The 25,465-nt window shown below is 37.1% G+C and overlaps 3 protein-coding genes across 3 annotated transcripts in view; all 3 read right to left on the minus strand.

Moving 5' to 3' along the window:
- LOC140144262 (FRAS1-related extracellular matrix protein 2-like) overlaps positions 1 to 2,946 on the minus strand; it is a 17,079-nt gene extending 14,133 nt beyond the window's left edge. Inside the window, exons 1-3 of the mRNA XM_072166082.1 lie at positions 2,744 to 2,946; positions 1,503 to 1,615; positions 889 to 1,146 (exon numbers count right to left, since the gene is read on the minus strand). Coding sequence (XP_072022183.1) covers positions 889 to 1,099 — 211 coding nt within the window. The 5' untranslated portion in view covers positions 1,100 to 1,146; positions 1,503 to 1,615; positions 2,744 to 2,946. The remainder of the gene's footprint in view (positions 1 to 888; positions 1,147 to 1,502; positions 1,616 to 2,743) is intronic.
- Positions 1,503 to 15,999, minus strand: LOC140144270 (uncharacterized). The gene is made up of 10 exons (XM_072166088.1): positions 15,960 to 15,999; positions 15,240 to 15,385; positions 13,499 to 13,659; positions 12,493 to 12,617; positions 6,864 to 7,136; positions 6,350 to 6,493; positions 5,098 to 5,388; positions 4,338 to 4,442; positions 2,744 to 3,010; positions 1,503 to 1,615 (listed from the first exon to the last, which is right to left on the minus strand). Exons 1-10 carry the CDS (start codon positions 15,997 to 15,999, stop codon positions 1,503 to 1,505), a joined length of 1,665 nt encoding a protein of 554 aa, XP_072022189.1.
- LOC140144284 (uncharacterized) overlaps positions 13,505 to 25,465 on the minus strand; it is a 42,403-nt gene continuing 30,442 nt past the window's right edge. The window contains exons 6-13 of the mRNA XM_072166105.1: positions 25,127 to 25,461; positions 24,386 to 24,527; positions 22,602 to 22,679; positions 21,100 to 21,242; positions 16,906 to 17,050; positions 16,328 to 16,482; positions 15,240 to 15,385; positions 13,505 to 13,659 (exon numbers count right to left, since the gene is read on the minus strand). Of these exons, the coding sequence (XP_072022206.1) occupies positions 16,424 to 16,482; positions 16,906 to 17,050; positions 21,100 to 21,242; positions 22,602 to 22,679; positions 24,386 to 24,527; positions 25,127 to 25,461 (902 nt within the window). The 3' untranslated portion in view covers positions 13,505 to 13,659; positions 15,240 to 15,385; positions 16,328 to 16,423. The remainder of the gene's footprint in view (positions 13,660 to 15,239; positions 15,386 to 16,327; positions 16,483 to 16,905; positions 17,051 to 21,099; positions 21,243 to 22,601; positions 22,680 to 24,385; positions 24,528 to 25,126; positions 25,462 to 25,465) is intronic.

Below are 25,465 nucleotides of genomic sequence, written 5' to 3' on the forward strand. Positions count from 1 at the left end.
GCAAAGTCCCTAAATTGTTGTTAAATGTTTTATGGAATGATGTGGGCCGTAGTGGTCAGCGACAACCTGTTGAGTGTGCTGAGGCTTGTGGATCAACGTCTAGGCGTTGTGCCTGTGCGTAGCGCACTATAAATCACTGCGTTTTTTGACAAGTAATCTGAGGAACCCAAGATAAAAAAACCCGGGATAAAACCCAAACATTTATTAGGGTTTATCTACACATGGAACATTGATTTAGCGGTGTTTTGCTAAACTTACCAAAGGGCTTTACTAGAGGGCGCAAACATGATTCAAAAACGACAGATTCGTAAAAGAAAACTTTTTTTTTATAATTTGATCACGGTGACTCATTTCGGAATAAAGAACCTTTTTTTAATATTCGGAATAGAGAACCTTTTTTCATATTGGGAGTAAAAAAAAGACGGTGACTTGTTTCGGAATAAAGAACGTTTTTTCGTTTTCGGAATAGAGAACCCATTTTTTCATATTCGGAATAGAGAACTTGTTTCATATTCGGAATAGAGAACCTTTTTGGTTTTCCGAATACAGAGCCTTTGGAATAGAGAACCTTATTTAATTTTCGGAATATCGAGCCTTCGGAATAGTGAACCTTCGGAATAGTAAGCCTTTGGGATAGTGAGCCTTCGCAATAGTGAACCTTCGGAATAGTGAACCTTCGGAATAGTGAACCTTCGGAATAACAAGATTTCTTAATAGTGAGCCTTCGGAATAGCGAACCTTCGCAATAGTGAACATTCGGAATAGTGCACCTTCGCAATAGCAACGTTTCGGAATAGCAAAACTTCGGAATAGCGAACTTTCGGAATAGCGAACATGACCCTCTAATACAACCTCTGTTTTAAACGTTACAAGAGCACGGATACTCACAATCGTCATCTTCTATCATTATATGAGTCATGCCTGGATCCCCCAAATCACAGTCTGATGAATTAATCGGTTGCTTCACCAAGATAAGTTCAAAACTTTCAACATCAGCTTCTACCATTTTATCATCAAAAACTACCACAGTGAGAGATGCTGCGGTTAGTTCAGCAGGGATGGTCAATACCTCATCAATGACTGGGTAATCCTCTGGCATAGCGGCGATTAACGATCCTGAAGGATTGAGCGGCTGAGATTTAACACCTGCGGATAAAAATAACATACAAATTACAAACCATCTTAAAACTACGTGTGATCGATATTTTTATATGTAATTTTCTGCTGCAAATTACTATTTTAAACGTTAATTCAAAAAAGACTCTTGATGCAGTTTTATGTCTAAAGATTTCTAAAAACACTAGTAGTATTTTGTACTTTACATTAAGGTGAAACTCCTGTTTCCTCTTTCCTACTATCAACGTCAACTACTGGAAACAAACTTTTTTGTTTGTTTGTTTGTTTTGGGGGCTTTTTTGCTTTTTTGCCTAGTGCCTTATTATTAAATTGCAATAGTGCCAACTACTTATTCATCCTACCCGTTAGTAGAAAATTTCAATTACCTATTGTGACATCACGACCAATCCCTCATCTACCATGTCTAGTTCAACTACCACTTCTACTTCTCTTTTGGTTTCAGTTACCCGGTAACTTGCTAGTTGGAATCGAACCACAACTGTGAAAGCAAAGTGAGAAATATAATGTTAATCTTTCATACTTTTCATATTGTAATTTCCTTTAATGAAATGAATATCCCATTAAGGATCAAACATAGATCAGCGATAATAGCAAGCAATTATGTTCAACATCTGTAAGAGCAGACGTCTATCCATAGAGCATTGACGTCACTACGAACTTAATGCTCAACACCACAGGCTTCAACATAAAAAGTCCAAGTTGTAGATATTTTCTCAAAATATCAAGAGCTATCTTAAAAACCACTGAGCAAATACTAGGCATGTTTGTACTCATTTTATTTAATTTTTCATGCTGATTCCAAATATGTTCATGAAAATTTACAATTCTGATATGTTCTAATTAATAATAATAAAACTTGTCTGCAGTCGACACCCGCGTGGAGGGAGTTAAGTTGAACCAAAGTATCACTACATGAGGCTAAATGAGTTATTACCATAAATGCGGTAAAATATTTATATAATATTGAATGGCTTTGAGTGTGATACAAGAATATTTTTCTATCGAGTGCAATATATTCTTGTATCACACAAAAATAGCCATTCAATATTATTATTATTATTTATATCACACTTTTGCTATGCGGTAAAATGAATTTAAGCTTACCTAGCCATCGGGTTTAATCAATGTGTCAATGTGTCAATGTGTATTGTAATGTAAGCTTACCTTTTGACCTTCTTGTTTTCTGCTCTTTTCTCTCCAAAGACAATTTCGGAATAATGATATATACAGGTTTATTTGTAGGCCTAGATATGGATTATATTTCCTAAGGTTATCACCATCCAGAATTGTCGCGAATTAAGTTTGTAATTTTACTTGTTTATACAGTACGAAATCTCCTGTGAGCCGTTACGGTGTCTGTATTGTTGTGATGTTGTATCATGACGCGTGTTGGTGCTGTCACCATGGTAACGCGCGACGCGTACGCGATACGCGTACAATATTTAAAAAAATATTGTATTGCATCCGGGTATTTTGCAAATATTGTACAATATACAGTTTTATTGTATCGCTCAAAAGCCTGATATAAATAATAATACACATTCTTTAAGGTATTTGCTCGTAATGTTAATACAAGATGAACACGACCCCGTAATCAAATACATACCGTCATCATGAATTATGGTAGTTCGGACAGTATCTAGTACATTATTGTTAATATCTTTGCAAATTTTTCCTTCCGTGGCTGAATCAATAACCAGGAGAAACGTTTCGTCGTCATCCAATATTTCACACTCGTCGTCCTTAAGAATGGTTAAATTGACTGGCAACTCTGTAATCCCAGGTCCAAACACTACCTCTGTACTAATGGTTTCGTAGTCCACCTTGGCTGTGGCCATGTTATCGCCTGCTACGTCATCAGTGGTTTTTATATCTAATGGTGAGAATAATTACATTGGCGACATGTTTGATTGAATAGTATTTCATTTACTTTATCCAGCAGCTAATATTTGTTCTATTGGGCAATTCCAATTAATATCCAATACACCCCCTTATGGACGTATGAAGGTAGGAAAATATATTATGAAGTATATCATTTTATCGGGTATATAACACTTAGTTTAAGTGTGTGCGAGGCCGAGACTGCGATCAAGACTTACGATGATTTATCGGCGACAACTACCACCACAACCGGTAAGCTTAATTTGAGCATGTAGGCTATTGTCCCGGGCTATTGTGTATCATGTTACATATACAATACATGCATATATGCATACCGTCATCACGACCATGTACACAGGGAATATTCCGCTTGCTGGCCCCATGCAAGCACAACTCGGGTAACCAACTGCAACTGCTTAGCTTACCGGTTGTGGTGGTAGAGCTGTCGCCGATAAATCATCGTAAGTCTTGATCGCAGTATCGGCCTCGCACACATTTAAACTAAGTGTTATACCCGGTAAAATAATATACTTTCTAATATAATTTCCTACCTTCAAACGTCTCCAATTGTAGTTCATGATTGTGTACTCATTTAACCCAAGTCTGCATGAACTAACCGACATATTGGTTTAAATGTAAACAGTGAAATGAACTTCCCATTCATAGTGTTTAACCAACTATTGGCTGTATTTTGCCCAACATATTTTGGTTTAACCAACTAATGGTTAAAAATTTGCCCAACATCATTACCCAACGAGTTGGATAAAATAATATTAACTAACAGTTGGTTAAGATATTTAACCAACCACGAGTTAAACTGTTAACCTTAGTTGGTTAAATTTTAACCAACTGTTGGGCTGTCATGTAGTGAATACATGGTTGGTTAAAATATTAACCAACTTGGTTAAACATTTCTAAGAGTGTAACTTTTGAAGGTATGCCCTTTTAAAGAAATGTACCCGTTTTCACTCTGTCCACAGATGAGGTTTGGCATCTTTGCAACGTAGTTATAAAATAATTTTGAGGATATAGCCCGCGCACTCTAAGAAATAAAGGTTTTAAAGCTGTCCTCTCAGGAGAGGAGAACCCTTAGAGGTTCTAAAAAGAACCAAAAATGATTCCAAAACCGTCGATAATGGCCCCAAACATGTGATACAGAACCGTTTTTGGTTCTTTAGAGAACCTTTAAGGGTTCTCCGGAATTAAAGAACCTTTTTAGAGGTTTTAGAGGGAGGGTTCTCCTGAGAGGACAAAAAGGGCTCTATTCAGAACCTTAGAGTGCGGGGTTCCTATTTCATACGTTCTAAACTTAATCTTACATGCAACACTGGTGCCATTCGTGTAACCAGTTCGGGTCAGCGTTGCAGTAACGAATCCTGTGTCTTCATAGACTGACAACGTTATATCTTTCCAGCAATACGTCACTGAAATATAAACAGACATTACAAACACAAATTAACACAATCATGAAATTATTTTGTGGACAACTAAGTGAAAGAAATAATTATCATTTTGAAACATGTTATGTTTACTAAGAGGTTTCAAATATAAAGTATATAGTTTTGGCGTGTCATGAGCACTGACCGTGGTTTGGATCCCAGAGGAATATCTTTAATTGTGCTCTCAGTTCTCAAATAAATACTGTGAAAAGTGGCTATGAGATGAGAGAGCTTAAAAGTTTGTCTAAACACAATAGTTATATCCATCTAAAAGTTTTAATAGAAAATGAACTGCGTCGACATTTGATGAAGGAAGCAAAGAAGCGAAGAATAATTATAATGTCGTAATTGAATATTTTATTACACGAATTTTCGGGCCTCGCCCTTCGTCCCTTTTGTCACCTGACGAAGGGCGAGAAAATTCGTGTAATAAAATATTCAATTACGACATTATAATTATCTTCGCTTCTTTGCTTCCTAAAAGTTTTAATATCTGTATAAGTCTAAAACTTATCTGTACTTCATATCTATTTAAATGTCTACTTATGTCTAAACGTTATGTGTACATCATAATCTATTTACAAGTTAATCAAAGATAAGTCTACTTTATATCTATTACAGTATTATAGTTACCACCTACCGTCGTCGTTTTCAATGACAAATAGAGTGCTCCCGTAAGTTGGTACAGATGGATCAGCAACTGCACAAGCTGAATCAAGGAGATTAATTTGATATCCAAACTGCTCATCAGGAGCTGGACAGAAATCATTGTGAACAGTAAGGCCTAGCGGTATCGATATGTCTGCTTCACTGGCCGTAGTGAATTCATAGGGACCACTGGGGACACCTGCATCATCAAAGTCATCAGTCTCATCAACTAGAACGCTTGCCTTGGTAGCCATGTTGTTAAGGCCTGACAAAGCTGTTACCTCTGTAAAGTAATATCACATAGAAGATTAAATATGGCGTGTTAATTCAAAGTATAGACCTCTGGTAAGGCAACCGTTACTAATAGTTTCACGGCATACCCTCACGTACGATCATTGGGTATACCGACCATCAGACGGAATATTTGTCATGATTTTAACTTAACAGAAATGTGTATACATGTATACACATTCTGTGGTGTCAAAAACATGACAAACCAAGCCAACCAGCACGGCCTCTACTCCAAAAGTAGTCGAGAGTGCTTAACCACTATAATAGCGGGGGCGTAATATAACAAGTTGAATTTGTTTCTTGGCTTCCATTTCCCAAAAGAATCCCCCTACACAAAATCTTCAACAGAAATAATGTAAAACTAGGGTACTCATGCATGTTATATAATTATATTAAAGTACATTAAGGACCACTAAGGATTACATGCCTCCACTATTTCCTTGTTTCTACTGTGTTTCTACCATCCAATGTCGGGACTGAGATTACAATTAGCTGCACGTCTCTACTCTATGACACCACAAACGGTTAATAACATTAACCCAAGATAATCATCCCGAGAAGCTTTTAGGGTCCGAATTTCTCGAAGCCTGGCTAGTGGTCAGGCTTCCTAAGCCAGCAGACTAGCCCTACCAATGTGAATCCATGTTATTGGTTTATCTTCCGACGTGATATACAATGTGAAATTGTAAGGACTGGTATATAGGAACTAATTGGGCTTAAACTAAAGCCTGATGGCTTATGGTTTATGAAACCTGACCACTAGCCACGCTTCAAGAAATCGGCCCTAAGAATATTGGGATTAGAGTTAAGGTAAGGTTTATTAATTAGGCTTAGGGTCAGGAAATCGGGTAGGTTCGAATCAGGGTTATAATTATTACTGCCCACCATTGTAAAGTTTTGTTTTGTATATTTTCGATGAAAATTTAATTTGAAATAAAATAAAAATTGCTTACCAAAAGAGCAGCAGACGGAGTTGTCAGCACTGCCACCACTTTTTCTCACCGTCGCTTCATAGGGACTACCGCCCGCGAGACTTTCTTCTAGATCGGACAGAACATCTCGGATAAAGCCCACATGCGGTTTGTCAGCATCATCAACTGTTAGAAAACAAATAAATAAATGTATAAGCAAACACAAAAAAACCTACAAAGCAAAACAAAAAACAAACAAAAAAACAAAAAAAGCAAAAAAACAAAAACAAAAAAACAAAACAAAAAAACAAAAAAACAACAACAAACAAACAAGCATCTGGTTCAAAATCTACAATTGTTGTAAAGATGGAAAGGAGATATTATGACATTAAATCTTCGCCTTTAACTATTTATTTTAATCTCCGAGGCCAAGGAGTTTGAGCTCGTAGAATTTGACACCTGCGGGCTCAAATGGCCTATGAACATTTCAGCTTTTATCTCACACTGATATCACTGATAAAATATTAGCTTTAACATTAACTTTCAAATCGCTTACCTTCTTTTCCCCATACTTCAACTTCACATAGCCTTAGCGGAGCCGTAAGTCCTTCCTTAACAATGTACACGTACTGTCCTTGGTAGTTATTACATTGTCTAAGTACCCAGGAGGTAGGAATAGAGCCACTACTGATTTCACTACTGGATACATCCAATGAACACTGAACATTCCTCTTGATGCTTTCGAATTGTGATGTTCCGGCGTTTTCATCACATGATCCTACATATACCTTGGCATCAACTAGTGGGTCCTCATAGCTACATGGTTGAGCTGCTTAAAACAAACACACGAGATTATGTTATGTTGTAAAAAGCGGATTTTTTCCCTTCCAAAGTGTAAGGAATTCATGCTGCGATCGAAAAATATTCTCAAAAACAAAACAAAAAAACACTCATTAACTCCATGAGAACTACCTGCTGATTGGCCAAAAAAGTTTTCATTATCAATCGGCCCAATAAGCAATTTTGTTTAATTTCACCATGCAAAAAAAATTGGGTGAATTATTTGCAAAGCTCCATTCTGATTGGTGATTAAAATGAAGATACCATGTAATTGACCAATCAGAGGCAATGTTAGATCGACAGGTAGTTCTCATGGGGTTAATTATATGAAAATGTTGACCTTCCGTGCTGAAGATATACATAAAGTTTCCCAAAAGACCTAAAAATTATAAGCTTAGCGAAAGATAATAGAGAAACTGCGAAGAGGCATTCACTGCTAACGCCATACGTGTTACGTATTCCCAGCAAACACAAAAACGTTTAAAATAAGTTATATTTTGGCTTTTGGTTAAGGTAAAAACGTTTTAATAACATTAAAATGTCGAGTTATATAAAGGTCATGATAACGTTTTACAACGTTTTGTATGAAAACACACTACAACAATATTTTGAAATGTAAATCATTATACTTAATTCTCTGGGTTAATAGGATATACAAATTTTAATCTTTCCCCAGAGTAGTCTAGTGTACATAAACGTTGAAAAAAAAAACCCAGTGCATACGGCCGGATTCGAACCGGCGACTTTCGTATTACTAGAAACGGTTTTTTTCAACGTTTATGTGCACTGGCCTACTCTGGGGAAAGATTAAAATTTGTTCATCCTATTAACCCAGAGAACTAAGTATAATAATTTTCATACTTATGTGACTTCGGGTATTTGTTATAAATATGCAGTTCTGATGCCTTCCGCTAGGAATGTGACGAACACCATTCGAACCTAATACCTATAGATTTATATCTTCCGCTCTTCTCCATCGTTCCTTTTTTTTCATTTTTGCCAAATATTGTGTCAATACTTAAATAACATTATGTTAAAATATTTGAACCAAGCAAACGCAGAAATGTTCTTAAAATGGTTTTTTCAAAACCTTTTAATAACATTTAAATGTCGGGTTATATAAAGGTCATGAAAACGTTTTTAAAACTTTATTGAAAATATTTTGGGCAAACATGTTTCGGAAAATATATTTTCAACACAAAATAACATTCTGTTTAGAATGTTTTGTATCAAGTTTTCAAGATTGTTTTTGGAATGTTATTTTAAAAAACGTTTTTATAACCTTTATATAACCCGATATTTAAATGTTTTCTGTAAAACATTTTTTGTTTGCTGAGCAGTAGATTATCAAAAAATGTTTTTTAATGTTTAAAACGTTTTATACTCTTAATATACCCTTTATATAACCCGACATTTAAACGCTTTCTGACAACCTTTTATAACCTTTTGCGAATGATGTCGAAAACGTTTTGTGTTTGCTGGGTTACGACATTGTGCGCTGGAACGTCATAGTGCCGTTCACATCCAAACTAGTCTCCTACGCAGCAAGTTTATGTCTGTCCTAACGCTCGTAGGTCATTATATTCATGATAGCCGCATACAGTCTGGCCCGAGACTACATCTAAACGCAATTGCAATAAGCTCATGATGGCGCTATGCCGAGACAAATATATATATCGTCGGTCGCAACACATAGTGGCGTACGGTGATTTTGGTCAATTTTATGAAATTTGGCCCAACGGTCTTATATATCAAGTTCTTCAAATATACCAAGTTAGAAAGCTCAACTATACTTAATTAATAAATAACGTTAATTAATTAATTAACTTATGTTAACAATCCCGTAAGAATCCAATATCTTCCGTTTCACAAACTGACGTACGATCATCATACGCCATTATGTGAAACGGCGAAAATCGGATTTGATGACATTTAGGCACATCATCCGTCAATAATGTGGCGTACGCTTCAGAAACCAGCCGAAGACCACAAATCTTCCGTTTCACATAGTGGCGTACGTGCGACTTACGCTTCAAAAACCTGTTGAAACCTCTAAATCTTCCGTTTCACATAGTGGCGTACGTGCTACTTACGCTTCAAAAATCCGCCGAAACCCCCAAATCTTCCGTTTCACATAGTGGCGTATAAGTTTAGAGCTAGATATATCATGTAAAAATTATTCCTTTTAAACTATTTAAGTTACAGTTTATTTGTTTAATCCTTTAACTTCAATTTCAAATGTAATCGGTCCAATGAGAGATAATATTGGAGGAGCACTAACTATGTTATTAGTAGCATATCCTTCAAACGCGTTTTTCTCGGAAATGTATTTTGCGTTTGTCCTGCACGTACGCCACTATGTGTTGCGACCGACGATATCTAAAGATATAGGAAGCACCCATTGATTCACATTCGGTATTGATATACAAATACGACTGGCTGTATCTATTGCTCTAAGCATTCAGTCCAGATTAGCGATATTTGAATTTAGCGGGCTTACAGCATTGGAAGTCACCATGATGTATATTATTCGAACCAGCGCACTGCAGGGTTTATTGTTTTATTGTGTTTGATTTGAGCGCTGACATAAAATGTTGCCAATTAATATTCATGAGAGTGTACAATGTACATTCAACGTCCAGTTTTCAAATTGGCTGACTTGTGTTTGGCAGGTGTGAAATACATCTGACTGGGCGTATAAATTTGGTAACGCATAAAGGCATTGACATCATCGAATGGCTGCCTAGTGCTGTTATGTATTATTTTAGTCTCTACACTCACTGCAAAAATAGTGTTTAGAAAGTGAAGGCAAGAATGTGTTTAGAAACGTTGTGTTTAGAATATGGATGTTAGATATATAGAAATTGAACACCATCACTGACCAATATTGACGTCGTTTTTCTGACAGAGACATGGCTGTATGCCGACGAAAATGTCATTATTGGGAATTCAACCCCCCCCCCCAGGTTATCTGTTCCTAAACCATCCTCGACACGATGTAAGAAGTGGTACACGAGGAGGTGGTATTGGCATTTTATATAAACCCGAATTGAATTTGATGTCAATTAGTAGTGGTATTGTAACAACGACATTTGAGCATATTGTAGTAACTGATCTATCTAGATCAATTCTTTTCATTTTCATATACAGGCCCCCACCATCAAAAGTTAACAAACTCAAACTAACTGACTATATTGTTGAAATCGACAACTTTATAGGGGAAACAGCCCAGTTACCGGGTAAACATATTTACCTGGGGGATTTCAATATCCATATGAATGAGCCCACAAAAGCACATATGTTGCCAAACTTATTAACATTCTCTCCTGTTATAACTTTCAAAACTATGTGACTGGTCCTACTCATAAATCTGGCATCCAGTTAGACTTAGTTATCGGTAATGTTGATGATAATCTTGTGATGAATTGCAAAACTCATGAAAATCTAATGTATGATGATCACTGTGTTTTTCAAACTAAATCGTAAAAAAAACCAGATTTGCCTAGAACATATACTAGTTGCCGTGATTTTAGGAATTGCACGAACTTCTGTTGCCCGTCCAAAACAGCCGATTTATACCGCATTTATGCCGTAAGACGACACGATCTTGACTAAAACGCCTTTTCGCAAAATGATATTTGGACGGTATTCTCCGCATACAAATGAATAGGCAATCTGCCCGTTCGAATTCGCATCGAAAAAAATCGAGATTTATTCACTTCTTCTTGTCTATACTAGGTCAAATTGTAACCCCAAAATGGTCTTTGTTACATGTTGGACTCTACTTGTTCTATTTGGATACTTTGATTCGCTTCATACACGACAAACATAACATATCTCTGCATTTTGTAATGCCTTTTTTGGTTATTTTGGAAGGTATTTTTGCTACCAACCGCAACGTAACCGCCTTACGTTAATTCCACGACTGACCAATTCACAATGGATTTCACCCTCTAGAGGGCATATCAACTTATTTTCGACTAATGTATATAGCATGCGGTTGGCGTTCCCGTCTCACGTTTAACGCAAATTTCGCAATCTCTCTATGATTTGCTACCAATCGCAACGTGACCGCCTTTCGGGAATTCTGCGATTGACCAATTCGCAATGGATTTCACCCTCTAGAGGGCATATTAACTTATTTTCGAATAGTTTAGCATGCGGTTGCCGTTCCCGTATCACGTTTCACATTTCGCAATCTCTCTAATAATCATATTTACCCGGCATGTCATGGCAGTCGTGATTTTAACCCGATCAGGAATTCTTCCTAACCATGAGTGTTACCTATCTGCGAAAGGATTTTAATTTTCGAACTTCGAGGACTGTTATATTTTAAAAATGTCCATTTTTAAGGATTTGCCATAAAATTTATATCATATTGCAAATTTCAAAAAATTCAAAGGACATTCCTTGCATTCAGAATGCAATTTGGTGTGTCTGATGTGCTCTCATGTACCACAAAATACTGTGCAAACGTAGCTATCCGAGCTCCTAATGGATCTTCAAATTACATTAATGGCTCTTTTATCAAAGGGATTGGATACTGGTATTAAGGGACTGATCGTTATTTACGGCATTGCGTTCCCCCTTTAAACTTAACAATCCACCCTCCTGATTCAACGAAAAATTTCGCGTTCCCCTTCAAAACCCCAAAAAAATTTCGGGTTCCCCCTCAAAACGCCCATTCCCCCTGTCGTAAATAACGATCGCTCCACACGTATGGGTCAAGTTCATTAAACCAATGAAGATATAGCATGGGATGAAAATCGGGTGTTCTCTTTAAACATCTATTTACTTAGATTTTGTTCTCTTTGACCATATCTAATATCGCGCCTGAAAGTTGTCATTTTGTGTGTATCTGGGGCACAGTCCTGACATCCCCCAATCCTGTTTATGATACTGCATTGGAAAGACCGTGTTTTATTCTTTGAACATGTCAAATATTAGGGGTTGAGGGAAGTTTGGTTGCATTTTGTAATCATTCAAATGTGGTATAAATGCCCAACTTTCTTCACAAAGTTTTTAAACTTTGTGAAGAAAGCGGGGAAGAAAGTTGGTTCAACCAATATTATACCTACCACATTTTAATGCTTGCAAAATGCATTACAATCGGTCCTCAGATCACATTGTTACTATTTTATCAAGGGGATTGGATACTGGCATTAACTTTCACACTTTGGGAGTTGGGTCAAGGTCAATAAACCAATGCAGATATCGGACCGTCCTCTTGTTACAACCATTCACTTCCATTTTTCTCCTTTTACCATATCTACTAAGGGTTAATTGGATTTTGTAAGAGTTTAAGATAAAATCAGACCGTCCAATTTGAACATGCATTTACTTACGTTGTTGGCAGATATAGCGATAAGTATCCGTGCAGGTGTCATCTACCCAGTCATCTGCACTTATATCCATGCGGGCACAGTCCTGATCACCACCAGCATCGTTTGGCTGATCTGCCCTCCAATTTCTGAGGTTAAAGGTTAAAGGTTGTGCATCAGAGAAGGGTTGTCCCACGTTAAGGGGTCCGTATTGCTCAGGTTTGCTGTACGTGTCGCTTAGGTAACAAAGCATCCTGTGCAAACTATGATTGATTTGATTTTGTTTACCCTAATCTTGTATTTATTTTGTCTAGCCTCATCTGGTAGTTATTTTTTTGTTCCGCAGGAAAATATTGGCCCACACTGATCAAAACACCCAGTACCAGCTCTAAGCATATCCTCTGTTTGTAAAACTTGCTTGAAGCATGAATTTTATGTCTGAGAAAGATATTGATATGAGTTAAATGATGTCTCTTGTACACTAGGTTGTCAAATAGTTGCTTGGTTTAATAATTTTTTATTTACTTTTTCTAGCCTATAAATCTGTTTTTGATTATTTTGTTCAGCCTCATATGCTATTGCTTTTGTTTAGCCCAATCTGGTATTGATTTTGTTCCCGGATTTTGTTTAGCCTAATACGGCACTGATTTTGTTCAGCCTAATCTGGTATTGGTTTTGTTTAGTCTGAGCTGGCATTGATTTTGTTTAGTCAAACCTGGTATTTATTTCGATTAGATAATTTGGTAATGGTTTTGTTCGGCATATTCTGGTATTGGTATTGTTTAGCCTAATATGGTACTTATTTTGTCTAGTCTAATCTGGTTTTGCCTAGCCTAAATAACGTTGGTATTGATTTTGTTTAGCCGAATCTGGTTTTAATTTTGTCTAGCCTAATCTGGAATTTATTTTGTTTAGCCTAATTCGGAATTCATCCATAGGTCTGTGCCCAAATCACGACGAATAATGCTTATCATACTTAAAGATTCATTTTATTTGATTTATACACGCATCAAGAGCGTTAAAAACGTACGTGTAAGCACCACCGAAAGCGGTCCCACCAGCGGCTGCCGTGGTTCCAGTCCATATGGTTGTAGTAGGATCTTCAATCCACACCCACAGTCCTTCAGTGGTTTGGTCTGTCAGTCCTATCCAGAAATCTCCCCTACCAGATTGCCAATCATTCAGAAACTCCTGCGTCCACAAAAAATTACGAGGGCAACTTAATAACTCATAAAAGGTCATTATATACAATTCATCTTGTCAAAACCAAAAGTTGTTTACTGACCTGACAGTTTCGACCATCTTGGGCGATGGCCATCTTCAGAGTGATGTTTTTCTCTCCAACTTCTGTTTACCTACAGAGGGCGCACCAGCGTCCAGAAGTGGGTCGTATACATGACTAAGATAATGGGCCCCTCGTCTCTGTTCATTATGTTCGGTGCTCTCTTCCTTATCCAGATAGCTTCTCTGATACGGCGGGCTCCCGAATTACATTCCTTTTCAAGTACGTTGGCATCTTTCCAATTAATCACATGATTTTATTGAACGGCATGGTCCGCGATAGCAGATTTGAACTGTTCACTAGCCGATTGTTTTCTTGTTTGACGAGTAAAGGTTCCTTTACTATGCGCTACTTTCTCTGTTTCTTTTTTGTGCTTTTTCAGTCTTGTTTCAAATCGACGTTTCAAATTAGCACAAGGAATCTCATATTCAGTCCGTGGTACTCATGGGGTCTCTTTTGTCCTTCGGATGCACCAACATTTTTCTTAATGTGGTGTGGGGACGTACTGCAGTGGCTATACCGTGTTTTCTGAAAATGCGAGTGGCTGTCTCTGTCATTTTTTCAACGTAAGGTATGATCACAAGACCTTTGGTTCTTTCCGTGGAATTATTGTTCTTACTTTGCTTTTTAGCCTGTTTACCTTCCATTTTGCGCTTGACATGTTTAAAAGTCCACTCGGGGTAGCCACATTGTTTAAGTGCGTGCTTGATTTTGTCTTCTTCTTGATCTTTGTCCTCCTTTTCTGAAACAACACTATTCATCCTGTCCAAAAGTGTGCGGACCACGCCCAGTTTGTGATGAACGGGGTGATGGGAAGCAAAATTAAAATACTGGTCTGTATGAGTGGCTTTCCTGTAGACCAGTAGCTTAACCGAACCAATCAACGTGTCCGTGGTATGGGGTCCGTTTGATTGAGATGCATGGTATGATTTTCAACTTGATCTTCCTTTACAACATTTACATTTTTGAACATACGCGGGAATCGAAACCCGTGTCCGACCCCAATGGGGTGACTGGAATTAGTCGTAACGTAAGTTAAAGACTCATTCAGTGATCCCAGCGCAAGTATAAAAAAAATTGTTTATAAATTGCTTAGAGTAAAGGAGAGGTCATTCAAATTGTCATTTGGTATTTTTGAAATGAAAAATTTGGCAAAAAACAAAAAACAAAAACGGAATGACGAAGTTGAAGCCTCATTCAAATACATGTATAGCTAATTTATATACTATCAGTACATGTATATAAATTACAGATCCATGTACAATGCCCTAACTTGTCTTAAATACACGGCTTTTGGCTGAACCACTATCAGGCTATGTTAGCACATCTATGACAATGTCGAAGGTACCAAAAGCTGAATTTTTGATGTTTACGATCGTCCGGGTGAGAAAATCACTGTATGGGGCTTTAAGTACATAAATACGATTCAACGAGTTCAACGTTCCAAAATAAAAGAATCTGCTAAGTTGCATAATTATTCCGATCGTACCTGAGTTACACCACTATCAATAGTTACGAGATGTCCACCATTAGCGACACAGTCATCTTCAGCATCCTGCCAATCTGGATTCGGGTTAATTGTCCCTTCCCAATAGCATTTGCCTCCATAGAGATAATAACCAGACGCACAAAGAGCTGTAATCAAATGAACCCCACACATGAACCTTCAAATTAATTTACCAGAAAGTTGACAGGAAGCCGTGGGAGTTAAAATGTTGGGAGTTAAAATGTTGATATGTACAGATTGGTAGATTGCCATAAAACTTGGTGGATCACCATCGAGTGCCGCAAATGGTCAAGATCATGTCAAGGTCATCCGAGTATAGATTGTTGGATTGTCATCAAACTTTTTTTATGTTACGGTAATCAAACAATTCTTTAGGTTTAATTTTGAGTAACTTGATCGTACATAAACATATTTGCGATATACAGTATATGCAGTATGATCATTGCAATCATCGTCATACCAGCCTGGAACATTTGCGTTCTTATTTCAAGTCTTCTTCTTGTGTGTCTCTGCACAGTTAGCTGGTGTCTTCATCAAGCTCCAGGGAAAGCATGTGAGGACATGTAGGCGGAACAAACATTTCACCACATTCAAAGCTGGGTGATGACACTGCGCCAATCTTATTTTAAAAGTTCTGAGTGCGTCCGACTCAAGTCCTGGTTCTATTTAAAATTCACCAGGCCTTCCTCGGAAGGTCCCAACCACTTGGATTAGATGATGGCTCAGTGGTGAATGACTTCATTTTGGTGGATGAAGTGTCCCATTCCTAAGCGCAACAATCTGTTGTCCGGCAGAAACCATGCTACTGGTGTGGATCAGATTAAGTTAAATATTCGGTGTGAATTGGTTCTTCTGTATTCTGGTGTGTCTCTTGAAGACCGATCACATTCATACCATGTTCTTTAGCAATGTGTTGCAAAAAGCTTATTGAAGACTTGTTCTGGATGTAATTCGGTTTGATTAGACACCGGTAAACAGCTGCTAACACGAGAAGCCAATTAGAGGTTCCTTACTCCTTCTGTGAGGTTCTCTACTTCTTATTTCGAGTAACTTGATTGTACATAACTTACATATTTGGCATATATATCCAGCAGGATTATTATCGCAATGATCGTCATACCAGCCGGGCTGAGTCGTGGTGAAACCCGCGTCCCCCCTTCTTTCGGCTATACAATGTTGATTCGCATTAGCATCGCCATTATTGGGTTGAGCTCCAACAAAGTTTCTGAAAGGTATAAATTATCGTACTTGAATCCGGGTCTTAAATCTTAAAATCTTGGCTAAATGAAAAGCAATAATTTTAAACCAAAATGCTTGATACTATTATATTTTATCTATAAATCCTGGTGTTGCACTAATGCGTGAAATTTAGTCTTTAATTTAGTGTAAGATTTTCGCATGATCTTCGCCGTTGGGGCGTTTATGTACAATAATTATGACATGACACAAAGTTGGCAATAATATGTGTGGAAAACAGGGAAAACGACGCCCTTCGTCAGAAAGGAAAAGGAAAAAAGTTCAACTGAGGGCTCAAACGTTCACTGCACTTTGATGTTATACAAATTCAATTCGTCCATAATATGGAAAAGTTTGTCGCCCATAACTAGCAATCTTAACTCAAACAAGTAGGATATCGTAATAAGCTTACTCAAAGTGATCTGTTCCTCCGTCATTTCCGTGCCATTCAAAGCCTTCAGCGACCCACCCTCGTAGTCACCTTCGTTGCCTATATCATTCAATCCCAGCCACCATCTCCCTGGCTCTAGAGTAGCAAGTATCGCATCTAAAAACTCCTATCAGACATAAAATGGTTGTGATACGATTTTTTGTTTATGTGGCGAAAACTGACATAGGAATATTTTTTTGTAGACAGCTGGTTTTATTAAAGGTTTCTTAATACATACTACTGCCACTTAATCAGTGACCTAAATGCATTGATTAATGACATTAAGGGTACATTCTCTTGGGTCATGACCTTGACATAGGGAAAATTTTTTATTTTATTTTTGACAAGAAGACATACATATCCTTCATATAAAATAACATGAATCCTGAAAAAAATGTGTAATTTCCCCCTATTTTGTCTCCCGTTGCTAATGAAAACAAACTCCGATTGTATTGCGTGAGGTCCATTTATTTAAAGCTCCATGGTATGCACCAACTACTATCTTAGTTTCGAGTCCAGACTGCATGTTGTTAGGACGAACGACGTGTGTTTAGAACGACGTAAACCACAGCATAAACCGATTGTGAAGGAGACTAACTCTCAAGTTGAAGCGTTTCCGATTAGAACGTCAGTCTGGCAAACTCGTCAAATTGGGCATATAATATCAAAACGGGATGTACGAACGGGAATCGGGATATCGCTGTGCTTGAAACCGGGCGCCCAGCAGGGCCCGGTAACTTGCAGTAGTGTTTTGTTTTGCATGCAGCCCGGGCATGCAAGAAGTGATGTGAAAACATATTATGGAAGATATATGAGCCGTATTAGATTTACTGAAACCCGTGGCTCACAAAAATGATTATTATAAAATGATCAGCCAAATATTGTTGTAGGACTATTGATCATTATTCAGACATGAGCATGCCTATTGCCTCCGGCAGGGGGGGGGGGGTAATCCCATACTGCCAAATGCATAGCGCTTTTGCAAATAATCCTTAGGCCTATAGACATGGGTCCCTATTTTTGCTGAAACTCCTTATAGGTCCGTTAAACCCCCGTACCGTAAATCTCGATCTTTTCGGGGAAAATGGGTCTATAGGTTTCAAAGAAAACTTTAGACATGGGTCTATATTTTTGAAAATCCTTAGAAATGGGTAGGCCCCTGACCTGTCCACGGCCAAATGGCAATGGGTAGATGATCCGAAGTTCTAAACTTCGAAAATAGTCCAATAGGCCTACTGATTAAAATACAAAGTAACAAAAACACAAAATAACTTCCCATGACAATATGTCGGTTCATAAAATACAAATTTTGTATTAGATCCAACACAAAGGTTTTTACTGCTTTCGGAAGGAGGGGAGGTCCGAAATTTAAAAAACTCATAATTGCACAGCCCTTAGGCCTACCCCCTAAACAGGCTAATATTGTATTGAAATCAGTCTTTTTGAATAATCGGTGGTCATCTTGTGACTCCCTACATTTTGGTCATCAAAAATGTCCCCATATTTTTCTTTCCAAAAATGTATGAACACTTCTGCATATTTGGGACCCCTTCCGAAGAAAATGATAGCCCCCCCCGGCCTAATCATTATTTTGTTCTTGAGCAAAGATGGGTGAATCATATGATTTAAAAATGCATCGTTAAACCATATTTTGTACTTTTGTTCTCAAAATTACAAAAAAAGTAACTTAGGCAATTATCGTAGTAGGCTGACGATATCCATTCTTGTTCCAAAATTGTTAATTGTGCCCTTGGTTTGTTCTGACTAGAAATATGAAACACTGGCCCTGTTCTGACCAAAGCTTCTGACATTCATAACATCGTTGGTCAATCGTGTTCCAAACGGGATATAGAACTGCGGCAGTCTTCTCCAAGTGTGTACATCTCGATTTGCCGGATTGACCCATGACCTCATGAAACGTAAACACATGGCCGGGGCGTGAAATATAAATTTCTCCGTGTCTTCTTGCCAGGAAAATCAGGAATTTAACCAGTTGCAGTCATTTGATTGTGAGTAGTACACAAGCAACCAGGCCTTGTCGTGGCTTATGAAGACGAATTTCGTTTGACACTTTGTCAAATAAGTAACATAGAATTGAAAGAAATGTTACACGATTGACCATATCTCTGAATCGTGTAAAAGCTTAAAAAGTGTTGACCATAGCGTCTAACAAAATTGATATTTCGAAATTGGCTGACCGTAATCCCCAAATTCGAGTATGCACATGTACCGAAGATATGCACCATATCTTGCAAAGTTTTTTTTTTTGAAAATAATTAAACAAGCTATGAAAGCTAGACTTTTTAAGAAATTTTTGAAAAAACCAAATTTCAGTCGTAAATTTAGGTTTTCTACAACTTGTAATTTTATTTCTAAAGTAGAGATATCAAAACTGAATAGCAAGAATGTTATTATGGGATGTTTTATAGATGACTACAATTTTGTTTAGAAATCGGAATGAGGAAAATCAATGAAATGACTGGTCCAAAAAATAATAGCGAGTGCTATAATCAATGACCCAGTTCATTCACTCCCAGTCCCAATCAGAGTCTGAAAATTAAAATAGCAATGGAAAAATAATAATGTATAAATATTTCCCTTTCCGTTGCAATATAACTTTCGTATTTCCGATGATTATATCTAGGCCAAATTAGATGTTTAATATGGCAAAAACATCCCATTTTAGCTCTCAAAATTTCAAAAGAGAATGTACCCTTAACAGAGAGTTATAAGAGGATTGAAAACACGCAACACTTTAAATAAAAACTAATCAATGCAGAGCAAAATGGGAAACAGAGCACCAAAATGAGCGAATAGAGCCCAATGCTGACAACTACTGGATTGTGAATTCCTTTTACTCAAATTGAGTAGGCCTACCGAACAAACAATCAACACTGAGCTCCACCCGACTCAACCGCTGTCCCGCTCCCCCTCACTCAACATTAAGCAATTTTTACTATTTTTAAAAATTAAGAGTGAAGCGAGTTTACAATGGCTAAAATACACAGGGAATATTTTTTACCATTAACATAGGAATATACCCCCCCCCCAATATTTTGATGGGGCATGGTCTTTACAATTATCCACCATGTTGATGCATGATTGTGGGTTTCAAATTAACCTCATATTTTGTAATTTTATCCTCAAAAGTGGCAAGCTTCCCCAAATGTATTCAACCTTTGCACCATATTTCACCAGTTTAGCTTCAATATTTTTCACTCGCTTCGCGCGCATTTGTATCATAAGCTAATTCTGTCGCCAAAAGGTGCTGGACTCACTATACTTAAAGAAATCCTACGTGTCAAAAAGAACATCACTGATATGTACGCACGTTTTTAACGTATAAATGCACGGTCCACGAAGTACGTATGGAACAATCTCTCTACTGTACATTGTTGAAAGCATACTAGTATTGTATGCAATTTCAAGTTGTAAAATAAATTGACCTATATTGTGGAGTATATTATGGTTTCTGATGAAAAACAAATTCTATGGATTAAATGACATGCCAGAGGACTTGTACCAAGTCTACTTACCCAAAATAACCAAACATAGCGTGTACCACTCCCGGGGGGGGACACTTCCATGACAGATATGCATCATGTGCCTCAGGATAGACCCCTTTTTCAAACCGGCTTGTACCCAATGACCCCTTTTTTTGTGTTATGGTCCTACCTATGACCCAATGACCCCCTTTAAAAAAATTCATGTACTCAATGACCCCTTTTTCTATTTCCTGCTATACCCAATGACACCCCTTTTAATTCCCAAATTTAGGTGGTATTTGTGTTCTCCTCCAGAAATAATGAGATTTTTCACATTTCCAAGGTGGCCAAGTTGTTTTTACGCAGTTTGGCACTTATTTATGTGTACTTAATGATACTCTTTTGGCAATGCTGTACTCAATGACTCCCATTTTACTTTTTGTTACCCCAATGACCATCCTTTTTTCAAAGTTTCATACCGAATGACCCCATTTTTATTCAGGTTGTGTACTGAATGACCCCATATTTTTGTAATTGTACATTTGACCTGAATGCCCCATACTTTTAACATGGCCGAGGCACATCCCTGCCATTTCAGATAGGGAGTGCCTCCCCCGGGGTACCACTAAGATGGCTTTCACGGGTTTACGAGACAAACTTCATAGTAAATAAAAAATATCATCCTATTTACCCATAATCCCTGCGTTCGTACGGTAACTAAGTTGCCTCCTTTGCTCTGGCAATCAGCTTGTGCAGCGTTCCATGTTACTAACGTATTTATAACTATGTAACAACCACTGCCATACTGGCTCCACTTTCGAGGACACGCAATATCTGAAATTGTAAACCAAGTATTAGCCGAAGAAATGATTGAAGACCCATGAAGTTGCGTGAATATTATATACTTTAAGTATTAGAAGAAGAATGCAGTTTTAGGGCACTCTTTCGCAAATATGGTTATTGAGATCAAAGGTTACACAAGGTGGGGATTAAAGGTTTAAAATACTTTATAACTATGCAATATCTCAAGTTATTCCTCTGGTCCCAAGGAACAATAATATACTAATAACAACTATCACTAGTAACAACTATCAGGAACGTTTTCTGGTCATATTAAGGTTTCGGATAGCAACGTTTGCAAAATAATTTTTGTGGGACCTGAGAGCAAATCGGACCATGATCGGACACAACAAATTGCATTCTGAATACGAGAAATATCTTCTGATATCAAATATTTTAGATTTTTGAAATTCGCGATATAATACACATTTAATGGCAAATTATTAAAAATAATCATTACGTGAGCCCTCATTATAACTATGCAAAGACATGTTGTATTCCATAATATACGTATACTTACTGTCACTCACTAATAATTATATACTGCCTTTTATGACCATTTATTAAATCCACTATGGCATAGCCTCAGTTATAATATAACTTTACTTCAAACTTGCTCTGTTGTACTAACAACACAATGAACTTAGCTGACGTGTATAAAGTTGGGACATGTGTAAACATTACAGATACGCTCAAAAATCAGGTTTGAAACAAATTGATAAAACTCATTTAAAAGATTGTACATTATGGCTTTAATTAGGCAATCAAGATATATATATATATAAATAAATAAAGCACACAAACGTTGCATCTCCTCTCTCGGTAAGTTAAGGTTTTACTTAGGTTTTTATAATATTCCCATACTCATTATGTTTTTTATTGTTGGCTCTATACACCATAGCATCATAATCTTGCTATTTTTTGCTATCATCCGTTTATAATAATCCTTTTTCTGTATAATCTTTGTACATGAACATTGTTTCTGGTCTGCTCAGGTTTTTGATTGTATAATATTTTCTTGTAATGTAGGGATTTATTGCCTGGCATTTATGTATCATCTCTCTGTTTATTTATTTAACAGTTTGCCTATACCTTGATGAAGCCCTGAGGGCGAAAGCTTGGAATAAAAGTTAATGTTACACAGCTACGTTGTCGTCTATTCAAATCTCTTACGCCTATAAATAAATATATATATATATATATATATATGACCGCTGACTTGTTTACACCTTGGGGTTACTCTCAACTTGCAACGAGACAGATTACAGGAGTCTATGGATTCATACCAAAGTTATCAATATATTTGTCGTGATTATCTACAAACAATATATTTTTATTTTCTCATATCCGTACTTTCCTGTCCAACAAGCATGGTCACAGCTTTGATATCATACACTTCCTTCAAGTCGATTTTCAACCATTCAGAATCACCTGCAAGAAAAGCGCACACATTTAGATTGATAATTACGTAATAGACCAGTACGTCAATAACGCAGATAATCAATTAGTCAAACGTACATTCTTCTACGTGTATCTTATGCATGTGACGCTTATACATTACAGTGGCCCCCAAAAAATACTTTACCCAATTTCAAAGGTTAATTTCTTGGTGTGTAGAACAGCTATTAACAATATTGTTACAGATATTCAAAATATGCGATGTCAGTGGCGTAGCTGGGATTTTTTTTTGTCAACTGTGAAAACCCTTCATATGGTGACATTATTCATTTTTCAGTTTTGTAGTCAAAACTATTGAAATTTAGAACTCATTTTAGAGCTGTTTCATTTTGTACCTGTGACTTCATCATCAAAAGTTAAGACCAAATAAGGATTGAAAAAATGGCCATTTTATCTTTATAAAACAAAACGCGACATGTGAAGAGTTTTTACAGATCATATCCCATTATGTATATATAAGCTAAATTAAACAAATTGTTCAAAAGTTCAATATCATTTTGTCCACACGTAATTCAATGTGTTACATCAGATTACAACAATATTGCGATGCGTTATATCGGCATATAATTCGTTCACCCAGTGGCTTGTCATTCAAAGGTGATAAATGATTTACATTATTACATTAATGAATTACAATAAAAGATTTAACAAGTCATATTACAAACATTAACATAACAATTCCACAATTACATTGGTTTCACCTGCCTGGCACGATTTTTAAATTTTTAAATTTCCTAACATTTCATGGAACAGTTATCATAAGAGGCAGCGATTTGGCAGATAACTTGGGCATTTATGAAACTTAATACATACACACTAAGCCTATGTGGTAAATGATATACAGTATAGTTTCTACTGATGGTGCTACTTGACATAAGGGATCATGAAACATTCATCTGAAGTCACCCAAGGTAAAATGTTAAAGTTGCTCCGATGGGGCTGTAACTCGGGGAGAACAATCCACGGCACTTGGGGAGTATGAAACCGCAAAGGTCATCTGAGGTTAAAGGTCAGGTCAAATATAAAGTTGCTCTGATTGAGCTGTAATTCGGGAAAATGATCCCTGACACTTCAGGAGTATAAATACGCAAATTTCATCAGAGGTCAAAGGTCAGGTCAAATTTAAAGTTGCTCCGATTGGGCTGCAACACGGAGGAAACGATACCTGACACTTCAGGAGTGAAACCGCAAAGATCGTCTAAGGTCAAAGGTGAGGTCAAATTTGAAGTTGCTCTGAGGTATAAATGAAATACCTTCACATTTTTTTATCAGCCAAGAAAAACATAGCACAGTGCCGGTGTATTCACACGTGAATTGATGTTACCCAGTGTACAAGTGGTATTTTTTAAAATTGTGGGTCCCCTTAATGACCTTTGACACCAAATGAAAAAATACCACCGGGAAACACAATTCATGTGTGAACATACCATCACCCTCCTATGTTTTTCTTTGCTAATAAAATTGTTTGAACATATTTGACCCCACGAATTTCATGTGACATGTAGGAGCATGGTCAGTGATGATTGTGACAAAATGCATGCATGTGAGTGCTAGAGCAAATGTAAAGGTCGGCAGAAGAAGAAAGACGATGAAGAAGAAGATCCTGCAAGAAAAAAGACACAACCGTATGTCACGGGTGTGTAAAGAGTTCGTTTCGAACAACATTGAGTTAAAAATACCTTTTTGGCACCCAAGAAGCTCAAAGCGCATACTAATCCACCCCATCCAAGCCGTGGGACGAATTCTAATGAGAGTTGCCGAAACGGGAGTCGTAAATGTATTGGTCACTTCCGTATTTTGATCTGTATTTCCAGTAAATACCTGGAATTGGGAGAAAACAAATAATTCCATAATGTAAATGTAACCCTTAGGTAGCTATAGGTAATAATATAATATATATCCAGTAAGTTTATGACACATGTCTTTCAATTGCCTCTGGTACAAATAACTTAATGTTGAATAATGCCTGTATCTGTTTAGTTTATCAGAAAAACGGCATCGTGTGTTCAGCAAACAAAGCATGTTTTCTACAAATGAGAGTCCTTCTTTCATTTCATTTCATTTCAGATTTTTAAATAGTTGAAATATTTTGAAATTTTTTTTTTAAATGGTCCTCGAAAAAAACTTAGTGATATAATCTAATGATATGTACTTTAAGTGTATCATCATATGATACTTTTGAGCTAGCGTATTGAAGATAAATGAAGTTTAATAAAATACAATAATTGTTTATGTCTTTTGGAACTTGCATAGTTGTGACACTGATATTAATTTTACCAAAGCCGTACATTTTGATAAAAGAACAATATTCATCGAATATTTGAGATATTCTTCAAATGCAGTGCTGCAAATGTTATCACATTACGTCATGTTATAAATGTGACAACCTTTTCTTAATTTTATCATACTTCAATATTTACCCTTCCAATATCGACATCCTGCCAGGTGATGCAATCTCTACTATACTCTACCGTAAACATGGTCACCCATTGGGTTCCAGCAATATCCCTGCCTTGCGTAATTATCCCTGATACAAGAGTAGGTGTTCCCATATTGACTTGTATCCATTGATTGGGGTCAACGACTCCAGCACTCCAACTGCCGGTGCTGCCATCTTCAAATCTAGCTTGATTCAATCTCGCAAAATGTGCAGCGTGATTGTCACCAGATGCCATAGAAGTGGTAGAAGCGGTTATCTGACTATCGGCAATGCTCTCGTGTTCAATCCCCAACGGATTTGTAGTCGTACAAGCGGCTGT

The sequence above is a fragment of the Amphiura filiformis genome, unplaced genomic scaffold (assembly GCF_039555335.1).
Source record: "Amphiura filiformis unplaced genomic scaffold, Afil_fr2py scaffold_47, whole genome shotgun sequence".
Classification (NCBI taxonomy): Eukaryota; Metazoa; Echinodermata; class Ophiuroidea; order Amphilepidida; family Amphiuridae; genus Amphiura; species Amphiura filiformis.

What these genes read in the sequence shown, in the direction of transcription:
- LOC140144270 (XM_072166088.1), bottom strand. Translation starts at nt 15,999, where the DNA reads ATGAAGTCATTCACCACTGAGCCATCATCTAATCCAAGTG. An exon ending in TGAAGTATGGGGAAAAGAAG is followed by an intron (nt 6,494 to 6,863) that starts GTAAGCGATTTG and finishes GTTTTCTAACAG; the next exon opens with TTGATGATGCTGACAAACCG. An exon ending in TGTCATTGAAAACGACGACG is followed by an intron (nt 4,443 to 5,097) that starts GTAGGTGGTAAC and finishes TTTATATTTCAG; the next exon opens with TGACGTATTGCTGGAAAGAT.